Source organism: Phalaenopsis equestris, unplaced genomic scaffold (assembly GCF_001263595.1).
Source record: "Phalaenopsis equestris unplaced genomic scaffold, ASM126359v1 Scaffold000212, whole genome shotgun sequence".
In the NCBI taxonomy this organism is placed as follows: domain Eukaryota; kingdom Viridiplantae; phylum Streptophyta; class Magnoliopsida; order Asparagales; family Orchidaceae; genus Phalaenopsis; species Phalaenopsis equestris.
In genome coordinates this window covers 261,203-280,439 of record NW_018164654.1, presented here as the reverse complement: position 1 = coordinate 280,439, position 19,237 = coordinate 261,203, and the positions used below count along the sequence as shown (strand labels likewise).

The 19,237-nt window shown below is 35.5% G+C and overlaps 1 protein-coding gene across 3 annotated transcripts in view; it reads right to left on the bottom strand.

Annotated features, from left to right (window-relative positions):
- The window catches only part of LOC110023122 (transcription initiation factor TFIID subunit 2), a 126,476-nt gene that overhangs the window by 8,370 nt on the left and 98,869 nt on the right, over positions 1-19,237 (bottom strand). For all 3 annotated transcript variants that reach the window (XM_020722372.1, XM_020722371.1, XM_020722374.1), the window contains exons 21-24: positions 15,396-15,454; positions 15,201-15,291; positions 14,932-15,100; positions 14,658-14,841 (exon numbers count right to left, since the gene is read on the bottom strand). In XM_020722372.1, coding sequence (XP_020578031.1) covers positions 14,658-14,841; positions 14,932-15,100; positions 15,201-15,291; positions 15,396-15,454 — 503 coding nt within the window. The remainder of the gene's footprint in view (positions 1-14,657; positions 14,842-14,931; positions 15,101-15,200; positions 15,292-15,395; positions 15,455-19,237) is intronic.

Sequence of the window (19,237 nt, the reverse complement as noted above, 5' to 3'; positions counted from 1 at the left end):
TCTATTTCAGATGTATTACATCAAAGATTGATCGAATTATGTATTACATCCAGTTAGAACATCCATAACTAAAGCAAAAAGATGTGGGCTTAAATATAAAGACTCATGTTTAAATAGATCTAAAATTGAAAACATAGAATGTAATTTTAGTGATAACAGTTCTATTAGTGGGGTTGTAACAATGGGCGATTAAGTCAGAAAAATGAGTGAAAGATTTTTATAGCTCGAGTCTACTGATCAATGTTATTATGATATAGATGAGGATGCTATTAATAGATTTCAAGTTGGAAGGTTGAAGTGGAGGAATGCATTGGTCCTATTGTGTGTTTGAAAAGCATCTCTTAGACTTTAGAAAAAATTTTATAAGAGGATGTTAAGACCTCTAATGTTTAATGGCATAGAATGTTGGCTTGTAAAAGAGAAGCATAAAATTTAATTTTGCTAAGATGAGAATGCTCAAATGGATTAGTGGTTTTACCCTTAGAGAAAAAATGTGAAATGAATATATCTATAAAAGGGCCGGAGTAGCTCCTACTCCACAGTGGCAGGCAAAATTAGAGTCACCTTAGATATTTTGGTCACATTTAGGTCATCAGATGACCAGGTTTGGAAAGTAGATGTTTTAGATTTGATTTATACTAAGAAAGGTAGAGGTAGGCCTAAAGACTTGAGAAAGTTGTATAGAAAATGAGCTTAATTTATTAGAATTAACTAAAAATATGACACTCAATAGAACCAATGGAGGAAAAAGATTCATATAGCCGTCCCCACTTAGTCCGATGAAGGCTTTTTTTCTTATTCTTGTTACAGTATCCAATTACCTATATAAAACAATAATATCTTTCGCTAAGTAGCGTGTAAAGGAAGAAACGAACAGAGATACTGAAGCCATAGAAGAGAGTGAGAATATGAATAAGTATCAAATCCCCAACAGACGTGGGAGCGATTGACATGAGAGTGCCTTCCTAATCACTGGATCAGAGACCCCTCAATCTGAATTGCGAAAATACAATGACATCTCATAAGCAGAAATTTATACGACCACAGGAAGACCAAATGGGTATCCTATCCAGTTAGCAATTTCTGTACAATGTTTTATTTATTTCAATTTTTTTTTAATTTCAGTTATGTTCTATTAAAAACCTATTTATAAGTTATTTTTTTTCTATTTGAGGGGACTTGCTATTTTTGTTGCGTATAAAAATTTTGTACTCTGCTTTACGCTATCCAGTGTTGTATCATTTTTTGTTTGTAAGTTCTTCTATTTTGCTCAAGAATAGGTGGTGGACCCTCATTGCCACCATTACCTCGCTATTTATTTGTTCGATTACTTTTTTTAGATTAGACCGCCATCTTTGCTCGTTGTTACTCCTGTTTGATAACAAAAAAACTAATGTTTGGCAGCAAAAAATTGTTGTTTCTACTTCAGGCTCACTATCTCGCTACTGCTTATGTTAGAATTCGACCGAAATCATTCCTCCCATTTTCCTTACCCTCCTACAACTTATCTATTTCTTCTATTCTTTCACACCTTATAGGAGCCCTTGATCAGCTTCATCTAGTATCCAAACACTATAAAATCTAAATTGTTAATCTTCCTTTGCTCCCAAACTAAAATTCCATATAACTTAATCTAATAGCCCCACAAAAAAATTAATCTTAACCCTAAACCACAATTTCTTTTTGGCCAGAATTTTAATGGGAAAAACGAGACACAATGCAATCAAGGAGAAACCCTCAACAGGGTGTTTAAGAGTTTACTATGAAGGATATAAAACAGGAAATCATTTAATTGCAATAAAGGCTTGCCTGCTCTGAGAGAAGACAACTAGAAAAAAGTTACCCTTACTCGTCATATCAAGATGAAAAAATAAATCCCTTCCACAAAAGCATCAAGTGACGAAGAGCCAATGTCGTGTTGATTTGACATTGAATATCAGAGAAGCTAGGATATTGAAATAAATTTTGATTTATAAAATTTTGATGGTCGCAAATATCCAAATAATTTTATAAAGTGACTTCAAACAGTTGAATAAATTTACAAGTACAAGGATATTCCCCAAAAGAAAAGAGTTACATTGATAGTTATCAAGCTTAGGAAGAACTACTCATTGTGGGATAGCATGAACTCTTTCACAATGAGAAGAGAATAATAAGATCACATCTCTCCCTCTGAATTACTAATTGAATATATTTATAAAAGTTCACAACCTGCGCTAGAGAATTTTTTTTTTTTGTGAAGTACACAAATGGGTTTGATAAACTCATGTTGAAATATAAGTTGATGGAATCAGAGGAGCACAATAGCGCTGCATCTTGGAGGATTGAAATAATCCACCAATAATGGGTACAATTGCAACCCTATTGGACATTAAGAATGTCCAAACTTTAGCAATGAAGGTGGAGAGATAATAGAGTAGTATCAGGTCCACACCACCCTTCAAACTAAGTTCAGTCATTGTATCGAAGAGTAAGAGCACACCCAATGGAGCACCAAAGTCGACCCTGCCAAGGAGAAACCAATCCAAAATTGAGAAATGTGAAGACCACCAGCACTCCTAAATTCATTCCTTCCAAAAAGTGCTTGTGCTACGAATTTAGGTACATTACACCTAATTGCCTACACAATAGGAAGACCTCATTTACTAAGCTAGGAGTAGTGGAAAATATAGATAGTTACGCAGGAAATTAAGGTTTAAGGCTTAAGGTTTAGGGTTTAAGGTTTAAGTTTACCGAAGAAAATGACTAAATAAAAGAAGAATACCACCTTCTAGCAAACAAAATAGAGATGCTAGTAATCCGATTAATTCTATGGAGAGAGCCAACGAGAGTTGCAATGGCTTCGTCACATCATTTACACCCATTGTACTGCTTAGAGACAGACCCTGAACCCTCCTCACTGCCATGCCTCACCATTTTGTCATTCGACAACTATTTTTAGATCAAACAACTATCTTTTCCATCAGCTACTGTTGTTTGATTGCACAAAACTGCTGTTTGAAAGCAAAAAACTGCTATTTTTCACTTTCAATTCGTTGTCCCACAACTATTCACACCCGCCATCATTCCTCCCATTTTCTTTACCCCTCTTACAACTTATCCATTTCTTGTATTCTCGCACGCCTTCTAGGAGCCTTAGAACAGTACCAGAGATGTTAATAGTTCAACGGATCATTCGGTCAGAGCCTAAGATCGAGCAATAGTAGTTCCACCATGTCATTTATACTTCTTACACCGTGAAGGGAGAAGCGTGCAATCTCATCAATAACAAAAGAAATTGTGAATTTTGATGTCTACCACAATGATGGATAAATTGAACTTTGATTTCCGAACTATTTATATGCAACAATATAACAATGTCTTTGATTATATTTTTCTTTTATATTTCATTATTTTATAACAGTAAGCCTCATCATTTGTTGATAAACTTGATCTTGGAGAAAATAAGAATTTAACTTTGTAATTTATATATATATTGAGATACTACGCAAGTATACGTATCGTTATCAACGTTATCAAGTAATACTATCAAGTAATACAAGACTTTTTTATTAAGACATGAATATCAAACCCACAGGGAAATTCACAATATGCACTTTTGAACAAGAAAATTTGTATTTCAAAAAGACAATTACTTAAACTATAGATATTTTTATAGTAATTAAAATTCAAATCTTTTTGATATTTTGACAAAACAATAATTACTTCTAAAGATAACTTGAGTTTGTAAAAGAAAAATACTAAATATGAAAATATATTTCTCCTTATCATGAGTCAGTAATAAACATAGGATTTATGTTTTGGAAGTATGCAAATTATGTTGTGTCGAATAGGAGCAATATTATTTTTTACCCTTACTAGAGATGCTATAAAGAACATTGACTAATTTAAAGTTTGAATAGTTTGAATACCGGCTAAGCAGAGAATATACTAACTCTCACTCTAAATTTCTCTCGGTTCCCTCCACCTGGGGGCTAACATTTCGTATCATAACCTAAAACAACAAACTTCTATCACTCTAAAATCTCCAATTCTATGCCCATCAATGAATATTTCTATATTTATTTGCACTCAATCATATGAACTACATTCTCATTCATACAACCTTATGTGATTCTTTTCAATTGCTGACTGAGACAATAATAGCTCGGATCTTACATGTTCTCACTTTTAACATCTGGATTGGTCAAACCAAGAAGTAAATGAAGTGCATGGATTTAAATAATCACAATTTCTTCCAATATTAAAGATCAATACTCTCCACAACTTCCAATCAAAAGTTAATTACTTATCATTTTTAGAAGAAAGATAAATAAAACTACTCAGAATCCATGGAGAAAATAAAACTACATTTTAGTTTAAAAGTAGAAATCATTGTCAAACCAACAAGAAGTCTCGATTAAAACCAAAAGTAGTTAAAACACAAATATAAAAACTTAACTTAAATCCCCCACCAGACACTTGAAGTTCCTTTGAATCTCTTCTCTTTTATAACACTCTTAACTCTCACAATAAAACTAAAAACAAAAATGATAAAATAAATTTGTGGTGCGTGAAAATCTCTCCAAACTTTTCTCCGCAAACTTCTTCAAGAACTTCTCAAGACTCTCCCTTTTTCAAGCACACTTCTAAAAGTCTCAACTTCATTCTTTTATAAATTTCCAAGAAGTGTCTTGGTAACTCTTCAAAATGTGTCCCAATTCGATGTATTCTCCAAATGATGTCTCGTTTCACAAGTTTTCGTTTCTAGTGATCATAAACACCCTTTATAGCCAATATGTGTCTCAAATGTCCCTTCAAAATTTAACAAAATTAATTCAAACGTCAAATAACCATCTCTGACGCTTATGTCCGGGGCCTCTGGCGCTTAGGAGCGGCTTTCTATGTTTCACCGGCGCCTAAGCGCCGGATCTGGCGCTTAGGCACCAAAACACTTTTGCACCATTTTCACAATTTTGCCCTAAATTTAATTTCTTTCACTCATTTTATCATTTTTCACCTTTTTACTTATACCTGAAAGAAAAACATATACTGATTTTCCATTAAAGCGCAATATCACAAAAATAGGTATAAAAATGTGTCTAAAAATACTACATATTTTAGATATATCAAACCTCAACACTCAGAAGCACACAACCATAATCCTTATAATGATTGAAGAGAAGGATTAAAAACCACAGTTAATAAGAGATGCCTAGCGGAGTTCTTTCTTGGAGACAAGTTTCAGAAGTGGATGTAGTATGATATAGTGCTTATGGATCTTGTTATCGGGCAGCCCGAGTAGCATGATTGTTGCATAAAATATGATGGTTAAAAATCACACATTCACTAAGAATAAAAAGCACATCATACTTTTACCTTGGAAGAAATCTAAGCTGGTGAGCGTTCATATAAAGTTTGAGAACATAGTGCCTTGTGCTACTTTTTAGTAAGCTTTTGAGAGAGACACCAGTAAGACTAGCAATGATGATCTTAGGAAGTAAGTCTAAAAAACTAATATAAGAGATAGTGACACTCTGTCCTTACAAATAGTTTACCCATTGGGTTGCCACCACTAAGAAAGATTTAACATGCCATTGACTTCATCCTAGGATCGATCCAACCAAACTGACGTGCATGCTAGATGCAATCAACCGAGTAGAAGTTGATGCAAACTTAAAGACTAAGGCTTGGCTCATGAGAGAACTAGCTCACATACAATTCCTACTCTAAATATGCCAAAGAGTGATGGTTATAGGCATATGTGAATTGGTAATAGTGTTGTGAACAAAATCACCATCAAGTATCAAATCATGTCACAATTAGATGACTTATTAATTTAACTACGAATAGCCAAAATCTTCTTCAAGAACGATTTGTCCAGTGATTACCATCATATTAGGATGAAACTAAGAGATTAGTGAAAAATAGCTTCAAAGACTTGAAGATTACACGAGTGAATGGTACTTTCATGCAAATGGACCATGATTTTTTTAGTATTCATCTAGAAATTTGTCATTGTATATTTTGATGATATATTAATATACAACCATTCTGTTAAGGTTTACTTGAAGTACATATGGGAGATTTTTTAGGTGTTTCGAGACTCAGATGGATTGTATGAGTGAATAGTATTTTTATGCGACTTATGAACAAAATTTTTCTAGCATTCATCTGAAAATTTGTTATTGTATATTTTGTTGATATCCTAGTATACAAATACTCAATGAAGGATCACCTGTAGCATTTACGAGAGATTTTTTAGGTGCTTCAGACAACCCAACTATATGGTCATTCGAAAAAGTGTCACCTTTTGACAATATAAAGTTGGTTTTTATCTTATGATATATCAATAACTAGAATTTTAAAGAATCCATCTTAAGATTGAGGCCATCATAAACTGGCTCAATCCACAGTCGTTTACAAAAATATAACAGTTCTATAGACTATATTTTTTTTTACAAAAGATTTAAAAGACATCTTAGCTCCATAGCGATACCACTTACAGAGCTTCTCAAATTAGATAAATCTTTTCAAAGAGATGGGGCATAAGCTACTTTTGAGGCATTCAAACAAAAAATTACTCGGGTCCTAGTTCTAGCTCTTTCAAATTTCAGTCAGATGTTCGCGATGGAGTGTGATGCCTCATCTAAAGGTATTGGAGTTATAATAATCCAAGAAGGACATCATATTTCCTTTTCTAGCGAGAAGTTAAATGATTCCAAACAAAATATTTCACCTACGACGAAAATTTCTTATAAATTAGTAAGACTCCTCCACATAGTGCACTCTTTATAAGCTATGCATTCATAAGAATTCACTCCAGAAGCGCAGTTCGCAAGACTGCCACAATGGAAGGATGGCAAGACATTTTTGTATCAGCAATAATCATTCATGACGAAATAAAATTCCTGTTAGCCTAGATTGGTGTGAATTGTGAAAGTCATTCTAAACAATGCATGGTTTGCCACTTAGCTGAGGTCTAAAGGTAAAATATAGGTATATATATTCTCAGCTCTCTTACAAAGTTATCGTGGGTGGATGTTAGCATGATTTCAAATTGGGCCTTTACTAGCACAAAGTGGCAAGTATTTGTTATGGTGGCAGTGGACCGCTTCTCAAAGATAACGTAATTTGTATACTAAGGCTTCTCAAATTATAGATTTATACTTCAGAAAAATAGTTAATCTTTATAATGTACCCAAAGCCATCACATTAGATTAAGATGTGAAATTTCTTAGTCATTTTAGAAGACTTTATGGTGAAATTTGGAAACAAATATCCAGTTTAGTTCAATAGCGCACCCTCAAATAAATGAAATATTTGATAAAGTCTTCTAAAATGACTAAGAAATTTCAATTCAAGAAACCTTCTAAAATGATTTTTGAGAAAAACTATCATATAGTGGAACTTGATCTTACATGGGTAGAGTTTGCTTACAATAAGCCCACCAACCAATCAATTGAGTACATGCCCTTTGAGATTACATAGAAGGGGAATCCTTTCACTTCGTTGGAGTTAGTATGTCTACTTCTAGCCACTCAGCTTAGGACTGATATAGAAACAAGGGAAAAAAAGATTCCGACATTATATGAATCTGATGGAACAAAAGTTGCCAAATAGAATACCAAGCATAAAAAACAGGCTAAGTTCTGAAATATGGGTTATCAAGAAAGGTGATTTGGCATGGATCAAAATAAAAAATGAGAGTTTTCCTGTAGATTCATTTGGGAAGCTAAATCCCAGAGTTAATGGTTCATTTAAAGCTGTTGAGAAGATAAACAAAAATGCGTACAAGATCAGTCTATTGGGTGACTACAGTATTTATGATACCTTCAATGTTTGCTAATTTCTTGTAGTATTACGAGAATCCAAATGCTTCTGAGAATGACGATGAAGCTTTTCCTACCTTTTAAAGTGTGCATTTTGAATTAATAAAACAGAAGGGTTATAAAAATAAGCATCTAAGCATATTGAGTGTGGTCAATGTCATCCCTTCATAAACTAGAATAAGGACGGATCAGAATCTATATGATTCCAAACAGAAGAGTTTGATAGAACAAGCATGGCACAAAAATGGGACGTTTCATTGTATTCCCAGCGTACAAAAGAAAAAAAAAGAAAATTCTCTAATAGAGGATAAGAAAGCTATGTCAAGTTCAATACTGGTTGGTTCCTCCAAATGCAGGACTCCATGCTCTGAAAAAAAAACTTTAATGACATTTATGTTATCTCCCTCAATGAAGATGCCCATCAATACATGCATCAATGATAAAATGATTCTTATGGAAAGAACAGCTTCAAGCTCCACCTATGAACTGTTCCATGTTGTAATCCTTGTCCAACAACCACAACAAGGTCACCATTTTCATCAAGGATATGTGTGGCAATGCTGGCTAATTTGAGAGAAGGAGAGTCCCATTGATTTTGGGCCCTTAATCCACCCTAGTGGTCCAAAAATGGACCGATTCAGCTTTTATTGAAAGACCTATAGGACACTTTTGCTTTGAGAGTTTTATATTATTAGCCAATCCCTCAGCCCCCTCCAAGAACCCTAAGTCGGTGATGTAATTATGATTACCTATGATAAGCAAAAACCTGTCAACATAAAAGTTAAAGGCATGAGAGAGAGAGCCTGGGGTTATATGTCTGATGAACAGGAATGATTTGAGGTGCTACTGCAAAAAACCAATAACAATAAGGACCTCGAGAAGACAAATCACCAATAGCAATATACCCAAAAGATTCACTTGCATGAAGAAATCTTCTTTTTTTTCTCTGTTGACCTCATTTTTTGTGAGGCCTCTTACTCTTTTTAGAGTCTAGGATCTAGTCTTAGGGTTTCCTACTGACTCTCTTAGAGGACTAGTTTGGGGCCCACACATATTAGAAATTCGACCACTTCTTGACTTGCAATTTCATGAGACTGGTTCTAAAATCATCAACACTTAGTTGAGTCAATTATAACCAACGCGACGAAACTAGAGTCGAGTATCCTTAGGATCTAAAACCATAGGAAAACCCATTGCAACCCCTCCTTAGGATCTGAAACCATAGGAAAACCCATTGCAACCCCCGCACGCTTGCACGTTGCACGAATACCACAGTGCACACTTCGACACGCACAATTCTCGAAATTCACGTCACCTGCACCCGTAGGAGGCTCTATGACCGATCATGACCAAGAATTTTAAAGAAATTTGAGTTTGACGCGTTTTCAACCTGGTCATCAACAAAGTTGACCGGGCAACCCTGGATGAAGAAACAGACCGTGCCGACGCGTCTGGAACGTCGAATTTAGTTAGGGCAGACACCCATCCTTGATATGCTCGGGGCAAGGTCGAATCATGCACGGATCGGAGAAATTTGCATAACTTATATTATATAATTAATATTTATGTTAATATATAAATATATAGGATACTAAGAGGCTGTGGGTTTTAATCTTCTCTAAATCCCTAATTCGCCTCCTCCACCTTCGGTCTGAGCCATAGCACCGAGCCCTCCTCAAGTCTTCTCCCTCGTTCGATGACCAAGCTGGCCGAAGCCCCTTTCACAAGAACGAAGGTTTGACCTCTTGCCCCTCACCCGCAGCTTCTGCTCAGGATCCTCCTTCCCGAAGCACCTTCTGCTTCGTCTCGCTGAAGGAGAGACTACTTCGTGGTAAGTTGACTCTGGTGCCTTTGTTACCTAGGTCACGAATGCAGCATTTCTTCTGCTTCCCGATAACCCCTGCGACTCTTGCGGGTTGTTTTCTTTTGTTGGATCGATCCCTGAGTTGGATTCACCCTCTGGTAAGCCGTGTTATTTCCTCTCCTCCCCTCCTCTGCTATAAAGACCCCTCTCAGGGAAGGATTGTGAGGTTACGAAACTTGGAGCTTGGAGAGGTTCTGCTGAAATTTATGCCTGGCTAGGTGCTTGTGGTGCATGTGGGGCTTGGTGTTTGGAGGTTATGGGCTTTTCTTTTGTTGCTTTTAAAAGTCTCAAGTTCTCCTTCGTTTCCTGCGAATCTAGCTCTGCTCTATTTTTAGTTTGGTGCTGTTCATATGAAATATGTTGATTCAAGCAAAAAAAAAAAAAAAAGAGAAAAAAAAGGAGAATCTTGAGGAGGAGTTTACCTTGGCGTACACCTGATTATCTTGCCATTTTCTTTAAAAAAAAAGAGAGGGGTCATTGCTTACTGCTACGAATGTTTATACCTTTTAGCATTTCTGTTAAATCTGATTTAACTGCTTCATGTTGTTTGGCCAAGAATGTTATGCAGGAGGTTGTTTACCTTAGCTAGTATCTCATGTTGGGCTTACTATCAGTTACTAGAATTTTAGCATTTATGTTAAATCTGATTTAACTGCTTCTTCCTCATGTTCTTAGCACATCTATACCTGTATGTGGAAGTTTGAGGGCTATTTTTTTTGTCCTTGTGGACTACGGTTTTTTCGTTTCTCCTCGCTGAACTGATTTAATGCCGAGATTTTCTTCAGAAGTTTTATTTGGGGCTTAGTTTTGTTTCTTGTTATCCCCCCTACTCGAAATATATGTTGAGTGGAAACTTGGTTTTTAAAGCTTTTGGATTTTGTTTCAGAGGCTCGGTTATTTTTCCCCCCTATGGCTGCCTTCTCTGTTCGAATACTAGTGCAGCTGGCATTTGCTTTTCTGAGGCTTTTAGAGCTTGTTTTGGGGCTCGATTTTATTCCCTGTTGTTTCCCCTCTATTCGAATCATATGTTGGATGAAATATTGTCTTTTTGAGCTTTTGAAAAGGTTTGTTTTAGGGGATTTTGCTTTGTTCGTTGCTGCTCCCCCATGTTTGAGACACCTGCAGTTGGTGATGTTTGATTATCAAGCTCTTAGAAGCCTTGTTTTGGGGCCCTGTGTTGCTCCTCCTGGTCGTGAGCCTTCCTGTTTGTGGTTCTCTTTGTATTGGGGCTGGTGGCCTCCCCTTTGCTGCTCCTACCTGAGAACGCCTTCTTGTGGTTTGCCACTTTGTGTTGGGGCTGGTGGCTTCCCCTCATTGCTCCTAGCCGCGAGTTCTTGCCAATGGATTGTAGTGTTTGGGACGTTAGCTTTCCTGCTGTCTTTGCCTATGAGTTTGTTGGATGTTGGCTTGTGTGTTAATTGGTGGCTCCCCTTTTGTTTGTCGTCCCTACCTGTGAATCTGTTGGGTGTGCTGCCTGTGCCTAGTTTGCCCTCTCTGCTAGCCCTACCTGTGAGCTTGTTGGGTATTTGTTTGGGGCTTAGCTGACCCTTTGTGATGTCCCTGCCCGTGAGCTTGTTGGGGGTGGGCTTGGGTTTGGTCTGCTCCCTGGTTGCCCTTGCTCGCGAACTTGTTGGTGGTGGCTTCCTTCGCCGCTTAGCTGTGGTCACCTTATTTGGTTATTTATTTCTTGCTGCCCCTACCCGAGAGCATCTAGATGGTTCCTTTTTGTGTCAGTTGGGTGGCCTTTTTGTTAGCCCTACTCGAGAGCACCTATTTCAGGTTCTTTGTGTTGAGCTGGTTCCCCGGGCGCTGATTTGTTTGGTCCCCCTCCTGTTCCTAGTCGTGGGCACCTGTTTGGGTTTCTTTGTGTTGTGTGGGACTCATACCGCATGGAAGCTTTAATTTGTGATAGAATCAGATGTTTTAAACTTTATGAATTGCATACTTCAATCTTTGTTGCTTGAAAGAATTTGAATGTCCCTTTTCGAGGAATAATCTATTAAATGTTGAGAGAGAATTCAGGACTCCACTCTCGGGGCCGAATTGATTTAAAAAAAAAAAAAAGAGGGGAATTTCTTTTGACATTTTTTGGGGAAGGCTTGGGGGTAGCGTGGTGTCCTCTATGGTATGCCTTCTAGAAATGTGTTGGAGTCAGAACTTGGGAGTGTGCCCCATCTCATCGCTCAATCAAGGAGTCCCACCGGTTGGATGTTTTAGGTTATCTCTTCTACCACTTTGGCCTTTCTTTCTAAATTGACTTTGGAGGCGAGTTAGCCTTCTTTTGCATTTCTTGCTTTTCGGTTCATTTTCTTTGCTTCTTGGTTTGGGTATTAGGCACTTATATCTGAAACATAAGTGCGCACGTATAGCTGCGACTATATGTTAAACTATTAAGCAAAGTCGTAAGTTGGACAATTTTTTTTGGGTATTAGACATTGATGATAAAGACATTCGTTGGTAGAGTGGAATAATATTCCATCCTACGGCAATCGGGATCCAATCCAGGGACCCGGTGAAATGCTGGATGACAATATTATTCACCGACACTAGGCTAACAGGACACCCTTGCCCTCTTAGGTTGTTGGCGGTCCTATCCCGACAGTGCGATTGACTTTTGGACAATCAAATTTTTATAAAAAAATAATAAGAGCAGATACGATAAGAACATATACGCTATTTACAAAAGTATTTTGACCACAAAAAAGAAATTGAAATTACTTTTTCTTATATGCATGAAACATATTTGCATGCCAAAATATATAAATTCTAAATAATATAATTCGATTGTCCACTTGTCAATTGTCGGTACTAGGCTAAGGAGTACCCTCCTGAGTTGGTATAATATAACAACAATTTTCAGTTGAATGTCAGGTTCTATACATACGGGTGACTGATAATTGCCTTCAGAGTATCTCGAGAATACCTAATTCTGAGCCTAGCCCGACCCGAATGATTACTCTTTCTTTCTTCAAATTTTTGTGTGTTTTCCTACGGTTTTATCGAAATATTTGTAGAGCACTCATGATTTTCTCTGAATTTTCCTTGTGTTTTCGACGGTTTTCTTCGAGTTATTGTGGGTCCTCTGCCGCTTTTTCTCGAGTCTTTTCAGAGCTGTCGACTCGTCAGGTATACAGATTTATTTTACATTTACAACATTTACTATTGTTACTGCACACTTTATTGCATATACACATAATTCATATATACAATATGACTGTTTACTGTGTTTCGTAGCATGTTCCCTTTTATAATTCATGTTGCTTCCACAGGCTTGCAGGGGAATTTTTAGGTTAGAGGCTAGTAGGACACCTGGTTTAGAGAGTACCCCATAGCGAGTCATTGACCCAATAACTGTAAATTTATACACACCACAACCCTGAGCCTATGATCAATATCTTAGGGAGTTTAGAGTAGTCTTTCCAAGAAGCAGAGCGTGGAAGCAAGCGAACGGAGGGCGACGATCGAGACCACGACGACGAGGTGTAGGAGGTCTCTTTAGAGTTAAGGTCCAATCGCAAGATAGTTGGAAGTCATTGGGGTTCCCCCCGGATCTGTGATATTTCTTACATTTCACTCCATTGATTCTTGAAAATAATTGTTCCTTTCTTGAGTCATTCTTATTTGATTTCTTCATATTTAACCTTGGAAACCTAAAATTTACAATCTTGAAGGCAAAACCCCTGATCTTAATTGAGTCGAAAACTAGTACTTCTGATTATTTGACTTCGGCCATTTAAGATGTAATTAACTATAAGAGTTTGTTTTTATAGAGAACTTAAGAACTCAGTTTAAAATAAACCCTATTTAACTTTCCATGTTAAATAGGGAAACTTGTCGGTTTATAAAAAGGTTTCGCAGACCAAACAGATGTGATAAATCTTTTAGTTTAGATGGTTAAGCCTACTAACAAGTTATATGCATATCCTTCGGGGTAGTGTACTACTTGTGATATCGCGCTCAGCCTCTTAAACTATCAAATATGTGAGGTTCGTTCGGTCACACTTTTCTAAAACTAACATAATATTATTTTCTAAACTTATAATTAGAATCATATATATATATAAACTCAAACGACGACCCTTCCCGAGGGATAAAACGGGCCGACATTCCCCTCTTTTTTTCATTAAAAAAAGTTCTCCATACAAGCAGATTTTCAAATAAAATAAATAAATATAGAAATTTGTCGCTGGTTTCATACTAGTTTAAGTTGAAATGAATTGTTTTCGGCCACAAACTTAAACCATGTACGTGTAGATCAATTTTATAAACAAAAGAAAAAAAATCTGCTTAGTTAAATGAAGTGTTTGCAAATGGTTTCAGAATGGGTTAAATCAGCTCAAATCAGTGTTTGAGACTTTTTGTTTTTTATACAAATACCCTATGTTTCATAAACTAGAAAACAGAAAATGAAACTTATTTCATGTTGTCAGTCTAATGCAGTCACAACATACTTGATGAAGATAAGCAAGCATGAAAGAACAGAACTTAACCTCCCAGCAACAATTTGGAAAATGAAGAACAAGTCATATGCAAGGAAGACATTATTGAAGGCCTCAGTTTTTGAGACTTTTCACTTTTTTTAAATACAGATGTCATTCGATTCAATAACTAGAAATCAGAAACTCAAACTTATTTCATGTCATCAGCCCAATGTAGACACAACATACTGGAAGAAGATATGCAAGGATGAAAGAACAGAACTTAACCTCCTAGCGACAATTCGAAAAATGCAGAACAAGTGGTGTCGAAGAAGATATGCAAGCATGAAAGAACAGAATTTACCCTTCCAGCAACAATTTAGAAAATACAGAACAAGTGGTATCCAAGGAAGACATCATTGAAGGCCTCAGGGTTTGAAACTTTTTTTTCAAATACAAATTCCCTTCGTACATAAACTAGAAAACAGAAACGGGAACTTATTTCATGTCGTCATTCTAATGTAGTCAAAACATACTTGAAGAAGATATGCAAAAAGAACAGACCTCCCAGCAACAATTTGGAAAATGCAGAACAAGTGGTGTCGAAGGAAGACATTATTGAAGGCCTTTCGGCTTGAAAGAATCCGTAAAAGAGCAACTAAAGTGGCACAAGATGCAGCATTTTCATTTTCAGATTCAGAGTTTATTTGACATAGCTGCACTAAATGGACGGCCAACTTTGTTTGCCCTGTGATTGGAGAAGATTTGGTATCAAGTTATAGAAGGATCTTATCAGATTATTGACAATAAAGTCAAACAAATTTGGTATTCCTCAAACCTCGTAAAGAAGCTTCTTCCACCATGAGCTTGGTAAACAAACAGAGAGCCGCATCAAGACCTTTAAAGTAGTATTCGAGGTCCAGAAGTGCTTTATTTGCTTCGATTCGAATCTTCCAAGACGATCTCTCTGCATTTTTGAAATGTTTTATGAGCTCACAAACATGATCCTGCAGAACAAAGAGGCCATGTTATGCGAAGGAGAAAAGGCAGCTTTAAGTTTGAAGATAAAAAACCTAAAATACCAAATTTAAGAAAAAAAAAACTCACAAAAGGAATTGTGGTTGACAACTTCAATGCAACTCGCACTAGGGTGTGGAGGCAGTTGATAGCAAGGATTCCATCATAACTAGGCATGAAGCTGCTAGAAAGATTAAAATATCATAAGCTAGAACTACAAAGAGCTGCAGATGTAATTCACAAAATATTATGCATATCTGGACATGTGGAAAGCAGAATACACACCTGTCAAATTGCAGTAGTCGATCAATGCATTTTAGCAGAGAAGGTAACAAAGACATACTCTGAATTTTGGGTGCAAAGAAAAACGTATTCAATCACATGAAGCACAGGTCATTTTGGAGAAGTATTAAAAGAATAATATAAATGATTTTCAAGTTACTTCAAGAATATCATTAATTAATTACACAAGTAAACTCTTAAACAAGGATGAGAAAACCGAAATGTTCATTGAACGAGAAGACAAAGTAGTATAAGATTAAATGATTGAACCTATTTTGAACCAGGGAATGTAACAGATATTTAATTTATTTAATAAGATTTAAATGATGCAATAATATAAGTATATAATAAAAATATATAAACTCATACACAATTATTATAATAAATATTTATAAATTTAAAAACTCAAAATTAAACTCGTAGAGATATAATAATATGTATTATATGTATATTAAATATATTTTAAAAATTAAAAATTATATCACACACACACACACACACACACACACACACACACACACACACACACACACACACACACACACACACACACACACACACACACACACACACACACACACACACACACACACACACACACACACACACACAGAGATATAATAATATGTATTATATGTATATTAAATATATTTTAAAAATTAAAAATTATATAATTATAGATTAGAATTATACAAGTAAAAACAAAATTTATTTGTTTTCGTGATGTATGTAAATCCTACTAATAATTTTTTAAGCTAACTACAATTAACTTTAACTAAACTAAAATTGATCCATTTTTTAAATGATTTCAGTAATATATATATATATATATATAAAATAAGAATATAATTTGTAATATAAATTTATCTATCTACATAAAATTTTTTTTTTAGTTTTTAAATATATTTAATATACAGTCGCTATAATTGTATCTTACCTAGTATATTAGATATGTTATATAATTTATAATACGAATAAAATTTGTAATAAAAATATTGTTTATAATAATTACTAAAAATATGAAGTTTATATTAAAAAAAGTTTAAAAATAAAAATACTATTACTATGCTTTTTCCCATAGCCCATTTAATAATTTCACAGCCCAACTTAATTCCAACATATTCAAAGTTTCTTTAGTCCCACATCATAACAGAAACTTAACATTCTACTGTCTATATGGGAAAAGAAAGGGCTTGATAACACGAACAATAAACATGCCAGAGGTTAACTTAACAAAGCTCATATTAATATGATTTAAAAGCTTTTGAATCTATGACTATAAGTTTAACATAATATAATTTATAGATTTAAATTTTATTAAAAAAATTTAAACCATTGGATTGGAAATTAAAGAAGATTAAAAAATTATGTTTGAACCGAGCAGGACTGTTTTATTAATTAAACAAGCGGTTCAAGCAGGTTTTCGCCGGTTCTATGGCAAAAACAAGCTTAGAGGTTAATTGGACAGGATGCATGCTGGGTTCACGGTAGAACTAACTAAACCGGCCAATCCGTTCCGGATTTTAAGACAGCACATAAGTCATAAAAATGAATGAATGATGCTTAAAGAATTTTCCATTCAGCGCCACAAAAAAACTGTATAATCATTGGAGCTGCGTAAGATGAAAAAGTAGTAAAATATTCGAAGAATCAGCAGGCTATCTTTGTGTGGTAAATTTATTGTTGCTGTTATATGCGCTAAAATAAAGTCATCTATAGACTAACAGTCATGGAAAAGATGCTCTGCAAGTAAACTGCATGGATCAATATCCTTGCAGAATTTTGACCACGATCTCCATCTATCTTGTTTAAGGTATATTAACGTTAAAAAAAAAAAAAAAAGAAAAAAAAAAGACAAATAAATGAAAAATTTTGAACTACTCCCAAGTTTTAATCAGATCGAATTGGGTGTTATATTGATAGTTGCTTTCTTATCATAATATAGTACCACCGAAGTCTTAATGGTTATTCTAGTAGTTAAACGAATTAATTCATTAATCCCACTGGATAATGAACCCTCTTTGAACCCCCGTTGATTCACAGCTTTTAATGAACCCTCTTTGAACCCCCGTTGATTCACAGCTTTTGTGAATTTTGAGCCATGCTTGAGCTAATTTTCCAAGTTCACAAATAAATTGTTTCAATGTCGACTAAATTTGTTTTCCTAGAATTAAATATTCCTAGAAGAGAATGCATTATTAACATCCAAATTTGCATTCTCTCATACTAAAAGGACCCAAATGTGATAAAGATTGTCATAAGAGCATAGATTTCATGATAGTCAATAAATAAAAAATAAAAAAATTTTAAAAAATAACCATGCTTTATAATTTCAGTGGATCCATCCAATTGAAATTTAACAGTGAAGACCCGAGTAAATCCCACAAGGATAGCATCGGTGAGTAGTTGAATTACTTCTAATAGATATATATATATATGAAGATGTGTGTGTGTGTGTGTGTGTGTATATATATATATATATATTATTTTTTTTTTGAAAGCCCAAAAGGCTAATATATTAACTAAAAAGTAAGATACTGATACAATGTGTTGGAGGGCCCAAAACATGGCTCCCTGCCAACACCAAAACCAAAAGGAGTTCCAAAACTAGAAATTACTGAAAAGTACATTAAAGACAAAAAGAAAAAAAAACCTAAAACTGCTGAAATACAAGGTATCTGGTGGCTAGAGAGCACCCAATTTGGATTTGCCTCTTCCTCTGGTTCTAGGAAAGGAGCAAGCTAATAAGTTGGTGAGAAATGTATCACCCAATATGTTTCTGAGCTGGAGTCGACCTCCATTCTTCTTCTTCCTCCTGGAAGAATGGCAGAAGATTGGCTCACCTGATCTTGGTCTAATGTGTGCTGAGCTTTGCAGAAAGATTGGCTCACCTGATCTTGGTCTAATGTGTGTTGAACTTTGCAGATTGTTGAGCATTAGCAGCAACTACATGTTGTACCGGCTGATCTGTTATTGGATCAAAGGAGCACTTTCGTGTGTCTTGACGTGTTAGTGAGCCTTCTTCAATAGCAGTGGGTGGTATATGCACAACTAGATCTGTAGCTGTAGTAAGTTGTTCTTCCTCAGGAACAACGGTGTTGGGAAGAGGATCAGGTTGCATCTTCTCAACAGGGATAATATGTGATTGTTCTTTTGTGATATTTGGCTTTAGATGAGAATGCAGTCGATAGCAAATAGTAGAGCTGTGTCCAAACATATTACAATGAGAGCAATAGGGAGGATGTGGTTCCATTTCAACTTTTTGTCAATACCCGTTGTGAATACTACCAAATTTAAATCCATATCTCATCCGGAGCTGGTTGAGTGATATTTCTCTCCACCCTCCACCAACACACAAGCCACAGAGGGTCTAGTGACAGCAAGCGTAAGACTATCCACCTTGAGAGGCTTACCGTAAGCAGTTGCTAAAGAGTAGAGGATCCATGTTGAAAAAATGTAATTTTAACCCCATAAACTTTATCCAAACGGGAATAATAGGGGACTCCGCTTTTGGATCAAAGTCGACTGTCCACTTCAAAATCTTCATAAAACAATTGTCAATTTTGATAGTTTTACGAGAGAAAATGCGAGTGCAATCAGCATCATGAGATAGCTGAATAAATACATGTCTACCGTCAAGTAGGTCAATGTTCCAACTGCCCAATAGTTTCATAGCATCAAACTCCTTCCTAATAATCTCCATTTTTGGGTCACCATAAAAGAATTTCCCCAAAAAAATATTCCCCCCGCTAGAGAAAAACGCCAAGAGGACGCGAGAGTACCGATTTCAGTCTCTGTGAGAAATATATATATATATGTGTATATATATATATATATATATATAT